The 20,306-nt window shown below is 43.4% G+C and overlaps 1 protein-coding gene across 4 annotated transcripts in view; it reads left to right on the top strand.

The window, feature by feature from the left end:
• The first annotated feature begins 18,530 nt into the window (after positions 1 to 18,530).
• The window catches only part of LOC124596384 (secretion-regulating guanine nucleotide exchange factor), a 98,975-nt gene continuing 97,199 nt past the window's right edge, over positions 18,531 to 20,306 (top strand). For all 4 annotated transcript variants that reach the window (XR_006978294.1, XM_047135505.1, XM_047135506.1 and 1 more), the window contains exon 1: positions 18,531 to 18,623. Coding sequence is in view for 3 of the 4 variants with exons in the window: in XM_047135505.1 (XP_046991461.1) it covers positions 18,606 to 18,623 (18 nt within the window). In the remaining variant the exon portion in view is untranslated. The remainder of the gene's footprint in view (positions 18,624 to 20,306) is intronic.

A 20,306-nucleotide genomic window follows, 5' to 3' on the forward strand; every position in this document is an offset into this window, starting at 1 on the left:
TATATAACATAAATGAAAGATGCGAGGGCCTTTTAATTTTAATTACGCCCTTTTTTCCTCGACAAGTATGTACTGACGACGAAGTGGTGGGAGGGTTTTGCTATGGCAGGCCGCGCAAAGTGACACCCAGCTGGTGTGAGTGTGGACATACCATAATTTTTCGCATGCCACTTGTTGTGAATGTTATGCTGTTGCAACATGAAGTTACTGTGGTTAATGTTCAGATATATCACAACATGTGTGTGGGAAGTGAGCAAACTACTACCCTTGTACAAAATTCTGTATGTCTGCCTGTAACAGGAGGATATACTTGACATGGAAAATTGTGATTTCAAAGCATTGACGAGTATATCCGACCGTAAGGGGTGATAAATTCATTTTGTAAACATCTGCAGAATATACGAATGCAAGGGTTCAACTGGAGCTCCTATAGTGCGCAAACAGGGCAGGCAATACAGCTGTAACATCATGGATACACAGAAGATTTTCTCATCGGCTCTCCTAAACAGATCTTCATAATATGTTCTTTATCGCACTATCGATTGTGATGCTTACTACACTAAACTAACCCAGGTCAGTGATGTCTTTCCAACCCGTTCGTTCGTGGGAGTGCTGTTGATTATTGCACAGTGCGGGATGACTGAGCTTTACAAGGATTGTTTGAGAGTGTCTTGGCAGGGTACAGCACCTTCTGGAAGCACTGACTGAGAAGACTTGCATTCTTTCTCGAATCTGATTGGCTGGAAGATCTAAACGTCAAATAATTTCCTAGAACTGAGGAGATTTGAGACACCTAGCCGGTATGAGTGTGGACATACCACATTTTATTCAGACACTATGCACGTATAAACAATAACTGCACTGCTTGTCTGAAATGTGTGTGTGTTGGAACGTAAAGTTACTGTGCTCAGTATTTTGATATGTGCAAAGAAAATGATGTGGGACGTATAGATTCTCCGATTTTTACGCGGAAAATCAGGATTTCAATGTATGTCCAGCTGTAGCTGTATGAAACATTTATGTGGAAAATTATGTCCAGTCGTAAGGAGGGCATAGATTTACGTGGGGAACTGAAATTTCAAAGTCATAGTTGTCATGAGGAAGTATTTCCGATACTTCGCTCATCGTCAAATGTCACCTGATCGGCGCTGCGATCATAATACTGTATTGTAATTGTAATGTGTGTGTGGTTTCCAAGAACGACCCCGCTTGGCGTCCAAGCGCATGGACATTCCCAGCTTAATGCGCGAGCCGCCGCTGAGGCTCCTGAACCAGTCAGGCAGGGTATGAGGGTGCTCCATTTCGCCCTCTGGGCAGGTGAATAGCGAACTAATACTCAGTATGTTTTGGGCAACCTTCGTGATCGCATGCGTTGCAAATATTCTCCGATTTTTATATGGAAATTTGAGATGATTCAATATGACGAGTATTTACTCTAGACGATTATTCACCCCCTTGTAAACTGATCGCTTCGCTGCCTGGTGGTCATGGTGAGAGCCTCACCAGTCTTTGAGCACCCAGTATGGTAGGCGTGTGGATGGCAGGAGATGGGGCCATGAAGAGAACCGGCGGCAGTGGTTTAAGCGTATGTTTTTATGAAATGCACTGTCCATGTGGTGGTTACTGCTGTGTGTGGTGTTGAGTGCTCCTCAATACATCCCAACGGACTCTGTCTAGCAGCAGAAAGGTGGTGTTTGTTTAAGCCAAAAATGGTTCAAATGGCTCTGAGCACTATGGGACTTAACATCTGAGGTCATCAGTCCCCTATAACTTAGAACTACTTAAACCTAACTACTAGACCTAACTCACCTAAGCACATCACACACATCCATGCCCGAGGCAGGATTCGAACCTGCGACCGTGGAAGTCGCGCGGTTCCAGACTAAAGCGCTAGAACTGCTCGGCTACAGCGGCCGGCTGTTTAAGTGAAGGTGTATTTGTTGTTGTTGCTATCCGATCACGTGATGGACCCTTTCTCCTCCTTGTTCTTAGTGGTATAGCACAGAGAACCAACTTAGGAATTCTATAGTGCTTTAAAAAATACACTTAGCAGAACTGTAGGTGGTTGGGAACTACACAACTGTGATGATATAAATGCCTGCCAAAATTCGAAATTACAACTGTCATTTTATACAGCACCATTTCCAGTGGCGACATCAAATTTCCGAGTGGTCATTGTATCTTATCTGATAGTGCTATTGCGTTCTCACTCCACTCAAACACCTGCCTTGAGTGTTGCAAATTGTTTAAGGGCATGGCGCAGCTGAGCCGAAATTTGAAAATCTCACTACCATTTTCAGCTACCTCCAACGTGATGGACTTCCTTCCAAAAGACCTAACTGTGCCAATACCCTTCAACAGGAAGCAAGGAAAATCGAGAAGGGAGGAGAGTAGAGTTTGGAAACCAGGCAGTTACGAGATCGAATCCCAGACGGCCCCAGAATTTCCCCCAAAATGCGAGGCCTAGTATCCACCAATAGGAAGCAAGAAAAAACTGTCCCACACACAGGATATCGATTTAATTAATCAGTCTGATTGAGTGGGGGTAGCACAAATGAACTATTTCCAAGACATCCGCAGACCAACATTCCTCGGGCATGTGCATGGGCACTTTGGGAAGCAGATGTACTGTCACGACAGTCCCAGTGAAGAGCAGTAAGGGGTTATTTTTCTAGCACTGTGCATTTGCTTGGAGCTGTTAGCACGGGGAAAGTTTTATAGGGACTGTTTATGGTATAAGTGTTAGGCAGGGATTTTCACGTACTTTGGGGAATGTTTAGGTATTTATCAGCAATGTTTTTTTTGTGATACGTTATTCCCACTGCCAATCTGTAACACTGTAATCAGAGTAGGATATCACGCCTGGTATTTGTGCAATGGAAAGCTAGGGCTTCCTAACATCTCTTACCCGTCGGCACAACTATGCAAGGGGCTGCTGTCACCTGACGCTTTGTTCGGGGATCAGCACGTCTTCTGGTCTGCACACCACGTGAGACAGCCGTGTGTGAGTGGGAATACACAAGGCGGCCTGTGCGCCAGCGGTTCCCGCTACTCATGTAGTCCCTGGCCTGTGACACGTGACTGCAGCGTGCAACTTTAGCGGTGTTTACTGTGCTCTGCTACAAATTTAGTGCAATAGTGAGGTAATCAGTGCTCTCAAATGGGACCTATGTAATTGTGAACAGAATTTAATTACTTGTTTGTTGCAATATGAAGATGTGTGTGATGTTCAGACATTGTTGAAGACTTCAGATATGATTACTGCTTTGACATATTTGTAATTACCTGTTTAAGATAAGTGATTCTCAAATCCAGAATGAGATTTTCACTCTGCAGCAGAGTGTGCGCTGATATGAAACTTTCTGGCAGATTAAAACTGTGTGCCCGACCGAGACTCGAACTCGGGACCTTTGCCTTTCGCGGGCAAGTGCTCTACCAACTGAGGTGCCGAAGCACGACTCACGCCCGGTCTCACAGCTTTACTTCTGCCAGTATCTCGTCTCCCACCTTCCGCGAAAGGCAAAGGTCCCGAGTTCGAGTCTCGGTCGGGCACACAGTTTTAATCTGCCAGGAAGTTTCATATCAGCGCACACTCCGCTGCAGAGTGAAAATCTCATTCTGGAAACATCCCCCAGGCTGTGGCTAAGCCATGTCTCCGCAGTATCCTTTCTTTCAGGAGTGCTAGTTCTGCAAGGTTCGCAGGAGAGCTTCTGTAAATTTGGAAGGTGGGAGACGAGATACTGGCAGAAGTAAAGCTGTGAGACCGGGCGTGAGTCGTACTTCGGTAGCTCAGATGGTAGAGCACTTGCCCGCGAAAGGCAAAGGTCCCGAGTTCGAGCCTCGGTCGGGCACACAGTTTTAATCTGCCAGGAAGTTTGATTCTGAAATGTTGAAAATATGTTTTATTACAAAGAAGAATCATTGTAAGGTAGTTCTGAGTTTTTAAGCGATCTATCTGACTCCTGTAAATTGTTAAACAATTAATTTGATAGGGTAGTGCAAATTGACTATTTCCCAGCCAGATCAAGCTCTTTCTTCTGCTTCGAAATCTCTCTGTGTGTAGTTCTAAGTTATTTTCGCGCTTTGCGGTTATGATCAGACCATTTACAAAGCGTTTTTCGATGCATAGACCAGTTTATAGTATTGTTTCAATTATCGTTTTAGTAACGTCCCGCCAATTTCTAGTGGTATTGTCGACTGGGGCATACACCAGTTACATTAGTATCTTGTTATTATTATTGTTATTTATTGAGCATCCATTTTACCATATACAATGATATAGGAGTTGTCATGTCACATTATATGTTTTGTTGCTGTGGCCTTCAGTCCTGAGTATGTGGCACAACTTGACTAGAAGAAGGGATCAGTTGGTAGGACGTGTTCTGAGGCATCAAGGGATCACCAATTTAGTATTGGAGGGCAGCGTGGAGGGTAAAAATCGTAGAGGGAGACCAAGAGATGAATACACTAAGCAGATTCAGAAGGATGTAGGTTGCAGTAGTTACTGGGAGATGAAGAAGCTTGCACAGGACAGAGTAGCATGGAGGGCTGCATCAAACCAGTCTCAGGACTGAAGACCACAACAACAACAACAACAACTATTTTTATACTTTTTTATCAGATATGACTTATCATTATCATTGACCACTATAGTAGAGAATAACAATAATTAATTACTTATAGTGTGACACGCAGACTAATTTCATACATTTGTTCAAATATGAATTATCATTATCATTGACCACTATGTGACTATGTTCTGAAAATACATGTACTCTGTAACATTATAAAAACATTCTCTTAATAACATTTTTTAAGCTCATTTTTAAAAATGTAAAACTTTTCTATCGTTTTGATGCTTAAGGAAAGAGCACTAAAATGGATTTTTGGGGTGATATATTGCACTTTTGTGGTGTTGGGCTGTTTTGTGTGTTTCTCTGTGGAAATCATTCCCGTGTCTTGTTGGGTAGTCATGGCACTCACTATTTAAAGAAGAAAATTGGGGTGAGATTTGAAAAAGCAGGTACTTTCGTAGATATATAAAGATGGAAGCGACATTATTTGAAATTCTTTGAAAATTTCCCCGCAGGGTTCTCTTGGTGCAGCCCCTTTCACTATTCTTAATGCTCGTTTTTGAATAATGAATGACTGGTTTGCCAGACTTGAATTGCCTCAAAGTAAGACACCATAGAGCAAATGACTATGCATAAGAGCATAATAAGCACATATTACTGTTTTTTCATTGCAGCAGTTTTTCAGCATTCTGAGTATATAGCAGCATTTACTGAGCTTTTCATTGAGCATTTCGATATGTTTATCCTACTTTAGATGCTTGTCTAACCAGATACCTAAAAATTTTGTGGTTGAAGTTTGTAAAATCTTCTGTTCACCAAGTTTCAAAACTATATTTGGCTTTACTTTATTCGATACATGGCTGAAATTCATCCATACTGTTTTTTTCTCATTTAGAAATAAACAGTTATCTCTAAACCATTTCCTTTCTTCTTCTTTTGTTATTTCTACTTTGTGTTGCAAGTCAGTCTCATTTTGAGCTTTAATAAAAAGGCTTGTATCTTCATGTAATTCATTACCAAGTGCTGTGCAGCACATTTCATCTGGGGATCTGTTTTCTCATATTGTAAGTTATTACTAAGTGACTGGTTTGCTCTGTAGTCTCTCTATGCGATTTTTCTTGCTGCAGTTGCTCATAAACATTATGCATCCCACCAAATACTTGGATCTTTTATTGATCTCTTTGATATTTTCTTCAGCAGGATTCTTTCATAAGCTGTTTTGTTTATGAGTTTGATAAATATTTTATAATCATCCTCTACATTGTGATACACTATTAGTTGTTAAATAAAATACTGAGTCCATGTCGAGTTTCGCACCATTGCGCTTCTTTTTCTCCATTTTCCACTTATCTTTAATTTCTTGTCAAACACAGGAGCAACTCCTAAGTTAATTTCGATTGGGAGATGACCTGAAGCCAGTGTATCACTCTGAACTGTCCAGCAAGCTAATGTAGCCATTTCTGGTGAACGTATGGTTAGGTCTACTGCTGTCTGTCGTCTGTCTGGACTGGATACTGTGGTAGGATTTTCTACCATTAAGTAATATTAACCCACAGTCTTCAGTTATCTCTTTCAGATGCGTCCAGTAGCCATTTGTAACTTTACACCCACATAACACATTATGTACATTAAAGCTACCATGCGCTAGATATGGTGGTTGTGTCTGTGTAAAAATATTTCTTCATGTTCTTTCTGAATTCCGGTACTTGACACGGACAGTAACCAGAGATAAGTAGGGAAACTGTACATATGTGAATGACTTCTAACAGCTGCAGCTTGAAGCTCTTTGTGCAGTGGTAGTTGTATGCGTAAAATTGCTTAATAATGATTCCTCTGGACAAGAATCGCTATGCCTCCCCTCCCATCCATTCTGTCCTTTTTTATAGTGTGGTATGTTGCAAACATTATACTTGAAGTAGGCTTAAACCACGTTTCTGAGAGTGATGCAAGATTTACTTCATTTTGTTGTAATTCTTGTAGCAAATTTTCTGTGTTGGCTACTGCTGATCATGCATTCCACTATAAAATTTGAAGCATTATCTTGTTTCATATCTAGTCCGATGTTTTTCGTGATTTTTTTGTTGTTAAATATTTTCACCTCTTGTTGCGTTTAGTTGCATCATTGTAGTCAATATTAAAATGAAGACAAAATCGACTAATTTGTGATCGTCTGTTGGTCTTAGCGATGTTCACTTTGTGAGCTGAAGGTGTGTATGGATATGAAATTTTTGGCTGTGTTGGGCGCTGAGAAGATACATGAGCTGAACGAAATGCACTTCAGTTGCTGGTGTTATCTCGTGAGACCATGTTCGTTCTCATGTTGCATTGAGGTGTGAAATGGATTGATCTAGGCTTCAGTCGTTTTCTTACATTCATTTCCTGGTATGTGTCACGCATTGTCTTTAGTGGAGGAAGTTATTCAGCGCTGCTTATACAGCGCTGCATACCTGACATACCGTTCAGAAGATTCCTGTCCTATTGAATTTTATGTTGCAGTGGTGGAGCTATACAAATGTTCCATGTTGCTTACTTCTTTACACATTGTTGTAGGTAGCTTTTCCTTGCTTTTTTAAATTCTGATATATTTATGGCATCTTCTGTCTTTGGATGAATGATTTTCTTAGCAATAAAACCATACAATGTACATATGTGGACATTCCTGGGATGTGTGTTGTCTACTGCATCTTGTCTGTCCTCTGCACTGGTTGCTAAAGGGGCTGTAATGTAGGCATGTGAGGCATTGTCTCACTGCAAGTATACACAGTATACTGTATACACCTCATTCCACGGACATATATACAGAAGTCCGGTAAAGTTAAGCATCATACTCTAATAAACAAGTTTGATATTGCCTGTGTATTTCCATTCCATTTTGCGTGACTCGTTATGAAAATGTTGGAGCCTTCATAACTTTAAATTCACTAATAATAACATTCAGTATTTCGTCATCCCATATTGAAAGGTCAACATCCCCAATTATACATTGTTTGTCCACTCTACACGTGGAAAAGTACACATGTCAATTATTTTCGTTGAAAACTCTTTCCTGTACTACCTGATTTGCTGTATCACTTTCTGCAAGCTCTATTTTTACGTGCTGGCCGATGTGGCCGTGCGGTTCTAGGCGCTTCAGTCTGGAACTGTGCTACCACTATGGTCGCAGGTTCGAATCCTGCCTCGGGCATGGATGTGTGTGATGTCCTTAGGTTAGTTAGGTTTAAGTAGTAAGTTCTAGGGGTCTGATGACCTCAGAAGTTAAGTCCCATAGTGCTCAGAGCCATTTGAGCCATCACACACATTAATGCCCGAGGCAGGATTCGAACCTGCGACCGCAGCGGTCGCGCGGTTCCAGACTGTAGCACCTAGAACCACTCAGCCACCTCAGCCGGCCAGCTATTAAAGTCCACCTCAAAGTCGTAAGTCACCTGTTGAAAGTTTATCTGTACTATACAGGCTGTACCAGAAGTCTCATTACCCCCAACTAACTGTGTACTAACTGATTTTTCTTGTTGCAGGTGATATTGATCTGCGAGAAGAATGGATGATGAATCCAATTACAGCTTGGAACAACGAATCATCAGTAGTACCTGGCTTCATGAACGATCTCACGCTTGGAAAACACTGAGAGAGGTTGAAATTATTTCACCATTAGATGCAATATGGCTGCACCACCGAAACCAACAATATTACTGTTGTGGCGTAGGTTAACAGCCACGCCACTCGGAAGTAGCCGAAAGGCACGTGTTAACTCACGCAGGCTAGAGATAGGTCTGAAACAGGATACGTAATGAATGCTATAAAGAAAAGTACGTAGCTGCTGGAATACTTAACTTTAATCCATCCTTGTTGTACATCGCTATTGACGATACAAGTGAGACTCTGTAGATTCAGGCAATAAACTACTAATGGCGCCTTGCTAGGTCGTAGCCATTGACTTAGCTGAAGGCTATTCTAACTATCTGCGCTGCAAATGAGCGAGGCTTCGTCAGTGTGCATCGCTAGCTACGTCGTCCGTACAACTGGGGCGAGTGCTAGTCCGTCTCTCGAGACCTGCCGTGTGGTGGCGCTCGGTCTGCGATCACTAACAGTGGCGACACGCGGGTCCGACATGTACTAATGGACCGCGGCCGATTTAAAGCTACCACCTAGCAAGTGTGGTGTCTGGCGGTGACACCACATTCCTCCCCCGCAAATCGGCGAACGGTCGTGTTATAAGGCTTCCGCCCGCTGTGGGGAGGACCCCATGTTGACGTATGCGATGAGGTGGGGAGCTTAACAACAGGCGAGGCTGTGCCACCCGCACCCTGCCATTCGGTCCGAGGGGAGCTAGGAAACGCCTTAAAACCTAGTCCAGGGTGCACGTCAACAGGCGGTGTATGCGCCCGTAGAGAGACAGGAGGGGCCGAAGGGTCGACCTCCATTGCGTCGGGGTACCCGACGCGCGAAGGCGCCATGTGGTCCAGAGCGGGCAAAAGTTCCATGGTGGAGGACGTCTGGTCACGGGAAGCGATCGGCGGCGCGGGACCCAGGGAGGCGCCAGGCGGTTGCAGCGACGCGTCTACTGCGGGCGTCGCTGGCGGGAGAACAGGCGGCAGTGGCGGCGGCGGCGGCGGCGGTGGCGACGCATCGCCATGGGGCAAAATGGAAGGCAGCGTCGGTAACACCTGGGGATGAGGCGAGCCAGTAGATGGGTCCCCAGGGCGCTGACCTGACGGCACCGTCGCTGAAAGCAGACGAGGAGCGGCAGAACCCAGGCGACGACAGAGGCGCAGCTGATTGAGATGCCGACGCACCTCACCAGAGGCCCCCAAAACCAAATACATCGCGCGGCCGAGGCAGCGAAGAATGCGCCCTGCGAGCCAACGCCGTGAACCGCGATAGTTTCGATAGAATACAACGTCGCCTGGAGCAAAAGCAGGAGTCTGCCGCTGCACAGGAACCTGATGCGGTGGATGCAGCAAAGACATCAAGGTTCGATGAGGACGACCGTGGAGCAACTCAGCCGGCGAGCGACCATCTCGGGGCTGAGAGCGATACGATGACAAAAAGAGCAACAACGCGTCCTCCCGAGAATGCGACTCTTTCAACTTCAACATCTGTGACTTGAAAGTCCGGACCAATCGTTCAGCAGCACCATTTGACTGAGGCGAAAACGGCGCGGATGTCAGATGTTGAATACCATTGGCCTTGCAGAAAGACTGAAATTCTGCAGACATGAACTGTGGGCCATTGTCGGAAACAATAGTCTGTGGAAGACCTTCAATGCAAAAGATCGCAGACAACGCTTGGATGGTGGCAGATGACGTCGTGGAAGACATCCGGACAACAAAAGGAAAATTACTGAAGGCATCTACCACAACCAACCATCTAGCATTCCAGAATGGACCAGCAAAATCGATGTGCATGCGTTGCCAAAGGGAAGTGGCTTTTGGCCGTGCAAAGAATTTCTGCGGCGGTGCGGATTGTTGTTCGGCACACGCCATGCAAGAAGAGCACATATTCGTAATCGCAGCATCGATTCCGAACCAAGTACAGTGCTGACGAGCAAGCTGTTTCGTGCGCACTATACCCCAATGTCCTTGGTGGAGAAGCCGTAAGACAGAGGACTGTAACGAACGTGGGACCACGACTCTGGACTGATCATTATCAGAACGCAACAACAAAACACCACGCCGTACAAAAAGTCTCTCCTTGCGAGCAAAAAATCTGCGAACCAACGGATCCTCTATCCGTGACTTTAACAAGGGCCATTGCGTAGCAACAAAACGCAAAACCGTAGCAAGGACAGGGTCAGCAGCTGTGGCTGTTGCTACACGACGAAAATCAATCGGAAACGATTCGACCACGTCATCGGTTTCCGAATCAATGAACATGCAAGTAAGTTCGGAAGAATCAAATGCTCTATCCTCAGCAACAGGCAAACGGGACAACGCATCGGCGTTTCCGTGCTTAGCAGTGGACTGATACAAGATATCGTAGCGGTACTGCGAGAGGAAAATAGACCAGCGAATGAATTTCTGCGCTGTACGTGGAGGTACAGGCTTGTTCGGATGAAAAAGCGATGTCAAAGGTTTGTGGTCCATGATGATGGTAAAGTGACGACCATACAAGAAATCATGGAACTTAGTAACACCAAATACGAGAGCCAAAGCTTCTTTCTCTATCTGTGAATAATTTCTTTGCGCAGACAAGAGCAATTTGGACGCAAAGGCAATAGGGCGATCATGCGATCCATCTTTGTGCGCAAGCACAGCACCGATCCCGAAATCCGATGCATCTACCATCAACAAAAGGGGTTTCTCGGGATCGAATGGCGTAAGGCAAGTATTAGAAAGCAACGCCGATTTCAACTGGCGAAAGGCGCGTTCGCATTCCGTCTTCCAGACGAACGGAACACCTTTACGGCATAAACGATGAAGCGGAGCTGAAATGGAAGAGGCACGCGGGACAAAGTTATGATAATAGTTAATTTTTCCCAGCACACTCTGTAGCTGCTTCAAATTCTGCGGCGAAGGCAAGTTTTGTATGGCACGGAGGTGCTCTGGACTGGGATGTATGCCTTGGGCATTAATTACATGTCCCAAATATGGTAAGTCACGAGCAAAAAACACACATTTGTCCTTCCGCAAGCGAAGACCATGTTGTCACAATACCTGAAATAATGTTCTTCGATTTGCTATCCAACGCGCATCCGGCTACATCAGCTTTGCAGCTGCCGCAGCAGCCCATAGCAGACCAGACAGACAGCCACGCCCCTCCGCGCCGTAGCTGTCAACGCCGGGGGCGGTGACCTACACGGAGTCAGCGCGCCGCGCCGAGCGCCGCTCAACAATCACTCCGCACCGCTCACCAAATACAGCATTATTGATTTTTTTTTATGTTCACATAAACTGAATAACATGTCAATGACTTCATTTCGATAAACATTGAACATTTACTACGTAGGACAAGTGACCTTGTAGTGTATCACAAGAATAATAGTATCACACACAAAAAACTTCAGTCGAACTGTATGTGACTGTGATATTGTGTAATTGTGTAACCGTTTGTGACGAACTGAATTTAATTCAAATGAATAACTGCATTTAATTCAAATGACCATGAACCAACTGGGATGGCTGGGCTCCGGCACAGTTTTGCCCAGGTTTCCTGTTTGCCTACGCCCAAATGGGGGAGCCATGAACTTATATAACCCTGGGACTAAATAAAAGAGCCATTCCGTAAAAATATACAAGTGTAAAGAACGTTACGGCACCATTGTGTCAAAGTGTAAAAACTCTTTGCCAGATGCTGCCAGGGGGCAATGTAACGTTCCCTGGCAAACTCACGTTAAAAAAAAAAAAAAAAAAAAAAAAAAAAAAACAAGAGTTTATTTGTACCATATACGCCGCTCTGGGCAAGTTGTATATATCGTAATTATTGAACAAAAATATTACTGAATGTGGTGTAAAAGACATTTGTTATTCTCCTTATATTTTTTGTTGTAATATTTGTCTGTATTTAGGATAGGAATTTTTCTGTATTTATTATGTGATTGTAAAATGTGTCAGTATTTGCGATAGCAGAGATATGTTGCCAGAAGAGAATAATATCGTCAATTTGCAAAGAAATGTTAATAGTCAGCAATACTATTTAAGCACAATGCATTATGTATTCTTTGGTCTTCTCTGTTCAGAAGTCATTGCGGTAGGACACTGTGAAAGAGTTTTTTACGAATGGGTAGACTTCTTTTGTCTCTGTCTGGACTTAGCCGCCATTAGACGATGCGTTACGAATTAATGTGAGTTGTATTGTTGTTTGATCTAAATATATTAGAGTTTATCAAAAGTGTGAATTATTTATGTAAATTAGCTTGCCCACGTCATCTATAAAATTTCTTTAAGAATTTTTCAGCATTTTTTAGCGGTGTTGCTGGGCTGTGCCGCGACCAACAATAGCAAACCCGTAAATCGGGAACAGATGCATAAAAATCAATGGTGAATTAAGAAATTGTTCTTCTTTTTCAGTGATCCTGTGGCTGATAAAATTTGAATTAATTATACGTTTGTGCATTCGTAGGCGGATAGCTAATGTTAGTTAACATTGAAATTTAAACAGTTTGGTTCTTTCAAAATATCTTAAATGTGTAATGAAGTAGGTTTGATCAGTGATAAATGTCGGCTTGGCAATAATTAAAACATTTTCTGCTAATAGAGGTAATCTTGTGTTCTATGGCTAGTGCCGGGATAAAATTCAGTAAAAATATTTAACAAAAAATCCACTGCATCAGGAAAGTGTATGCCAAGGCCGAATGATTTAAAGAACCCAATTCTCAACCTAATATTCTTAACCAGTTCATATGAGTTCACGTAAATATTATTTTTTCTTTAAATGTACGTAATAATTAAGTAAGTAAAAATTTTTTATTACCACACGAAAATAAGAGAGTGGTTCTACAACAAAGTTCGCACGAAAGAAAATTAACTTAAAAACAACAGATAAATTTTATTATTCTTCTTTAACGAAATTTCAAATCAATCCCATTCATTACGACCGATTTCGTTAAAGCAGCAGTAGGGACCGACGCACAAACAGTTTGTAAAAATTGCTGAAACAATGCAGGGGCGGATGCACACCCGAATGGTAGTCTTTTGAATCGGTACAAACCAAGATGCGTGTTAACCACCAAGACGCGCTGGGATTCGTCGTCCACCGGTATTTGCAAGTACGCATCGGCTAGGTCCAACTTAGAAAAATATGTACCCGGGCACAGTTGGTCAAAAAGATCTTCCGGGCGGGGAAAAGGAAAAGTTGCAATCACTAGTTGTGGATTCACTGTTGCCTTGAAGTCCACACAAAGTCTCAATTTTCCGGATGGTTTTGGCAAAATTACTAATGGTGAGGCCCAGAGAGAAGCCTGCACACGTTCAATTACACCTTGTGATTCTAAATCGTGTAATGTTCTTGCGACCTCATCACGCAATGCGTGAGGAACATTGCGCACTCTGAAAAATTTCGGTTGCGCGTTGACTTTCAGTTCCAAATGTGCTTTATAGTTCGTAGCGCAACCAAGGCCCGGTGCAAAAATGTCTGCAAATTCTTCACATAGACCAGAAACACAGTCTGTAGGCACAGTCTGATTCACTGATAGGACCCGATTTACTATAGACATGTTAAACAACTGAAATAAATCTAAACCAAACAAGTTCACTGCAGTAGAAGAACGAAGAACGTAAAATGACACAAGTTTTGTTTGTCCCTTGTATGTTGCAAGAAGAGTGCACTGTCCGAACACAGGGATATGCTGTCCTGAATAACTAGTGAGCTGAACATTTGCGGCACGCAACGGAGGTTTGCCCAGTTGTTTGTACGTGTCGTGATTGATCAATGAAACTGCAGCTCCGGTATCGAGCTGGAATGGTATGACCTTGCCATTAAAGTCCAAATCGACAAAAAGTTTATTGTCCTGCTGACGACAAGAGCGACTGTCTCGTGCAGTTTGAACTGATACAGGTACAGCATCACTTGCTAATTGACGTGATTTCCGGCGACGTCAACGCACACTTTTTGTGGGACGAACACAGTCACTGTTAGAGAAAGTGGCACTGGACGGAGTGGAATTAACTACATGAACGTCCACGGGCGAAGGTCCACGAGCCTGAGTGTCCTTGGTTCGATTCCGGCGCAAAGCAAAGGGCCTGGAATGATTAAAAGTGTCTGATCTGAGCTTTTTCTGGCAAACACTTTGAACATGTCCTTTCTTATTACAGTAAAAACAAATAGCTTGGCGTGACGGGCAATTGTCACGCGAATGTCTAGTTGCACACCGCGGGCATGATTTCACTGCATTTGTATGCTTGCGCGGCACACGTGGACAGCTAGGCGGCAGCTGCGCGGACGAGCGCGAGTGCTGTTTATCGTTCCGTGCAGCGCGCCTGGCGGGCCAGTTAATGTGACACATGGCTGGCGAAGTTTCAAATGATTCCTGTGCAAAGTCAAGTGTGTCTTGTCTATTTAATATGTCTATCACTTGTTGAAGGGAGGGATTAACTAGTTTAAAAATCTGTTTCCGTATACGAACATCAGAAACGTTCTGTGCAATTGCATCACGTACCATTGTATCTGAATAAGGGAGTCCACATTCACACTGAAAAGCACAATCCCTTGTAAGGCCTTGCAAAGTTGCAACCCACTCCCTATTAGTCTGACCAGCCGTACGTTTCGTACGAAAGAAAGTATACCTCTTTGCAACTACATTGACTGTGTCTTTGAAATAGGCTTCTAACGCCGACAAAATTTCTTCATAGGACAGAGTTGCTACGTCGCGTCGGGGAAATAATTTCACTATCACACGGTACGTTTGTACCCCTACACACGACAATAAGTGAGGCTGGAGCTCGTTACCTTGAATTCTGTAGGCGGCGAGATGAAATCCAAATTGGCGTGACCAGTCCGTCCATGTTTCCTTAGCTGGGTCAAATGACCGGAACGGGGGTGCAACAGCATGTTGTGGCTGCGGTAGCGGTGAAGCGGCGGCTGCCGCATCGTTTTCCATCGCACGTTGACCCTGAACGAGCTGTCCAAGGGCATCCAATAACGCCTGCGTCTGCTGATTCTGCAAGCGATAAAATTCGGACAGTACATCTGGAGATTGTGGCGAAGCCATGACAAGTAAATTAGGGCAATACGAACGCTAATTCCTCTTTTAAGCCTCGTCGCCAACTGTTGTGGCGTAGGTTAACAGCCACGCCACTTGGAAGTAGCCGAAAGGCACGCGTTAACTCACGCAGTCTAGAGATAGGTCTGAAACAGGATACGTAATGAATGCTATAAAGAAAAGTACGTAGCTGCTGGAATACTTAACTTTAATCCATTCTTGTTGTACATCGCTATTGACGATACAAGTGAGACTCTGTAGATTCAGGCAATAAACTACTAATGGCGCCTTGCTAGGTCGTAGCCATTAACTTAGCTGAAGGCTATTCTAACTATCTGCTCTGCAAATGAGCGAGGCTTCGTCAGTGTGCATCGCTAGCTACGTCGTCCATACAACTGGGGCGAGTGCTAGTCCGTCTCTCGAGACCTGCCGTGTGGTGGCGCTCGGTCTGCGATCACTAACAGTGGCGACACGCGGGTCCGACATGTACTAATGGACCGCGGCCGATGTAAAGCTACCACCTAGCAAGTGTGGTGTCTGGCGGTGACACCACAATTACATTGGAAGAAGAAGCTGTTTGCAACTGGTTCCATAAAAGACAGGCCACACTCTGGAAGACCGGGAAGAGGAGCAGACACATGTGCGGTAGTTGCAACATCAGATGAACATTCGTCGAAAAAGTCGCTACACAAGCGATCACGGGAAATGAATATCCCGTTAACGACTTTACGGTGACGTATGTGAACAGACTTAAACCTAAAACCGTTCAGACGCTCGTTTGGGGATGAACTGAGTGACCAAGATTTGGAGAACCGACGTGACGCCTGTGCGCGGTTACTGGGGATGTTCGACACAATTCCCAAGCATGGAAAAGTTGTGTTCTCAGACGAATGTGCTGTATACCATAGTGCAAAGATAGACACGTTTATTTGTGAAGTAAAGTGAACCCGTACTTCTTTGAGGACCTGGATATGAATCCTCCCTTTGTCATGATATGGGCTGCAATGTGTGCCACGCATTTGATCGGTCCATATTTCTTTGAAAATCCATAAACTGTTGCCGCCGTACCAGTGAACGTATCACTCCACGCTAAGTGACTGGAACTGGAACGTTTGGGACTTCTTGCTCGTATCTGGTTCCAAGATGGAGCGCCGGCGCATTTTGCAATATGCGTAAGGGAATACCTTACCGATGTGTTCAGAGACAGATGGATTGGAAGAGGATTACCTGCGTTACCGGCATCTCGGAAATTTCCCCCCCCCCCTCCCCCACCCTCCAAAGTCCCAATCAGATATCGTGAGATAATGCATTATGGGGCACATCAAACAGAAAATCGCCCAGAATCGTTATCAGACAACTGAGCACCTCAAGGATGCTACTCGGAATGCATTTTCTTCCATCAAGCCAGCAATACTGCAGCGAATATCACATCGCACCTGTAGGCGAATAATTTTGTGCCATGAAAATGACGGATTGCACGCAGATCACCTGGAGTAAATGGTGGTAATCTAGTGATACACCCTTCTCTCATCAGATTCATTCTTTTGAAAGAACATTTGACTCAGATGTATGAAATGTAGATGGCGAGTAATGGGACTTTTGTTACAGCCTATAATATTCATTTGTAGTCGAGGGTGTCTTACCTGAGCTGTGAGTAATCTCTGATAATGTGCGTTTGTCCTGCATCAGCTCTTCCGTCTCTGTCTTTCTCTTGATGTTACGTAATACGTATGTTTGAGTCCTCCTGCGTGACCTGTACTACACTGGCGACTGTCGCCAGAATTTTAAGATTTTCAGACAAATCCCGATGTCCCCTCTCCATAATCTCCACTAGCTATACCGTAGTATAGATCAAAACATAAGTTTTATTTCTCTTTTCTCACTTTTACAAATTACGCGCACTTTATCGATTGCTAACCAAATATATTCACGCAAATAATTCAGGCTTGTGGAAACGAAACACGGCTGAAATCTCTGACATATCGAATATTGACATTTGTAAATTTATATACGTATAAGATATTTGTATACTTAAGATTTAACTGCCTTCAGTAACCTTAATAAGAAACTGTAATTGATGTATTGTTTCACTACAGTCTAAAGCCCGGTCCGCACGCAACGATCTGTCTGCGCAGACATCGGTGCATGCAAAAGATCGCTGCAAATGTGGTGTGTTCACACGACACAAATCCCAATCTACTACTCGCCCGCCATCTGTCGGTGTAGAAAAGAAATATCAGTGGCAAGCGACTACGCTCCCCGTAAACGTCAAACATTTAATTCAGTTATTTTGAAATATAGAAATGGAGGAAGTTCTGTTGTGGTCTGTGTTCGCAACTTGTGTTGCAAAAAACATCCAGACCAACCGCAGGAAACAGAGAAAGCGGGCAAAATGGTGTAGACAGTGGCTGCTAAAGCGAAAGCAGTTTTGTCACGTAAATTTACTGTGAGAGTTGCAGGACGAACCTAACGACTGGCGAAATTATTTGCGTATGGATGTCGAAACTTATAATTATCTCTTAAAGCTAGTAACCCTTCATATTATGAGAAAAAATACTTATATGAGAAGGGCAATTTCTCCTCATGAACGGCTGGCGGTAATATTGACACTCCAATTTCATCTTCAATTGTACTCCTGCTTGGTCTTGGCGTTTTTTGATGACTAAGAAAGCCAAGCAGATCAAAATACCATAACGTTGGCTGGTATACTTGATCTACTCCTACACCTGATCTAGATTTCTGAACTTTGGATAACTCAATTAGAGCATTGTATGCTGCAGTCTTTTTGTCTCGGTCACTATATTCTTTACTTTTAATCTTCCACAAACATGGGTGGTTTCTACATATTTCAATGAATTCACTTACAAACTCTTGAGAACACTGACGAGTATCAGTCAATTTAATGCCCTGTGCACGCAAACACTAGACTGAGCAAACAGCTGTTTCGCGCCAGATTTGCGGCGATCTCCTGTCCACACGCTCCAACTTGTCTGCGCAGATGTGTTTTGAACCGACAGATTTGAGAGGTTTCGCTCAAACCTCCAGGTTTGCGCACACTTCAGGTTGGTGCAAATCTTCTATCCACACGCAACGATTTGTCTGCGCAGATGCGATGTGTGCAGACATATGCGCAGACACATCGTTGCGTGTGGACGGGCCTTAACTGTTGTACATGTGTAAACCTGACAATCTATTGAATACTGGTTTACAGAAAAATACATAATAGTGTAAATTAGATGTGTTCTATTTCGAAAGCGTGTGGACGGGCCTTAATAAAGATCACCAAATACAGAATGAACTTAAATTAAAAAATAAAGTACATCTCTGGTCGCAGTGTGCACAAGCTGTTGTTTTACTGTTTACAAACATAGTGTCATGAGTTCATAGAAGGCAAAATGAAGTTACTTGCTTGGGTTAGTAAATGTACATCTACAGTAAATTTTTTCTCTGGAGGGCGTCCTAGAGATTAAAGGGTTATGAACGACAATGAATGATAACCGTTACTGTGTGAACTTACTGACCTGTGTGTCACTTTTGGATGCAATTCTTTTTTTTTAATGTGAATTAAATTGTAAAACGTAAAAGTGTCCAAAATTTGTGCTTTGTTTGGGTACTTTTTGTATATCAACAAGTAAAGCGAAGAGTATACTTACTGATACAACGTCACTCTATTTGTTTGGTTAACAGCAGTCACTCAGTGTACTCTAACAAAATTTAAATATGTGTTGTCACACTTAAAATTACGTCTTCCATAGACAATAACAGTAGCGTGGTAGTAGTTATTTACAGAACTGATCCTCTTGAAGCCTAAGTAGTGTAACTCATGTAATTCATGTTTTGAAATTCTTAATCTTTTACTAGGACTGTTATACAAAATTCAGCTGTGCTTTTTATATTGCTTTTTTATCGTGTATATCGACAGAATAGTTTTTTTCTGACACAAATTAATTTCAAATGATTACATCCAGTCATAGACCCAGTTTAAGGGCCACAATCCCGCGTTGTAACGCTCGTGATAATCCAGATAAAGGATTTTATTTCATCATCATCATCACGCGATCAGGCCCAGAGGACCGCGCGCCACCACAGTTAGAGCTCTCCATCCGTCTCTGTCTTCTGCTATCTGTCTCCAGTTTTCCGTGACTCCCAGCTGCAACAGGTCTTCTCTCACTCCATCGATCCACCTCTTTCTAGGTCTTCCCACTGGTCTGCTGCCTGACGGGATCCAGTCCATTGTGATTTTGGGCCATCTTGTTGCCTCCATTCTAACAACATGTCCAGCCCATTGCAGTCTTTTGCTTCTCATCACTCCCAAGATGTTAGGCTCCTTGTACAACTCTTCTAATTCAGTGTTATGGCGTCTTCTCCATTCTCCAGTAGTCTGATCTCTGACTGGTCCAAATATTTTCCTGAGGACTTTCCTTTCAAATGTTAGCAGTCGCTTAAGGTCTCGTTTTCGAGTGCTCCAGGTTTGAGAACCATAAAGTACTACTGGCATTATTAATGTCTTATACAACCGTAGCTTTAGTTGTTGCGAGACACTTCTACATTTTAATATAGGGTCTAGAGAGTGATAGTATCTGTTTCCCGCCTGCAGTCGTGTTTTTATCTCTGCTTCAGTTGATGTTACTTCTGTAAAAAATGATCCAAGGTATTTGAACTCTTTCACATGTTTATACCTGGTGTTGTTCACAATTACATCTTGAGAGTTCTGGATCTTTCTTCCTATGGTCATATACTCTGTCTTTTCAGAGCTAATTTGTAGACCGATCCTAGCTGCCAATAACTCCAAGGTCTGGATACTTCTCTTCAGATCTTCTTGTGTGCATGCTAATAGTGCAATGTCATCTGCGTAGGCCAGATATGTAATGTGTTCATTACCAATTTGAATGCCCTAGATGTTTTCTTTGTTGAAATCCCGCATTACCTTCTCAAGTGCCAGGTTGAAGAGGACAGGTGATAGCCCATCTCCTTGGCATAATCCTGTTACCACGTGGAAGCTTTCTGTCATTTGATTGCCTACCTTAACCTTAAGTTTTGTGTCATTTAGGCATACCTCTACCAGTTTGACCAACTTCTTTGGTATACCAAACTCT

The sequence above is a fragment of the Schistocerca americana genome, chromosome 2 (assembly GCF_021461395.2).
Source record: "Schistocerca americana isolate TAMUIC-IGC-003095 chromosome 2, iqSchAmer2.1, whole genome shotgun sequence".
Lineage (NCBI taxonomy): Eukaryota > Metazoa > Arthropoda > Insecta > Orthoptera > Acrididae > Schistocerca > Schistocerca americana.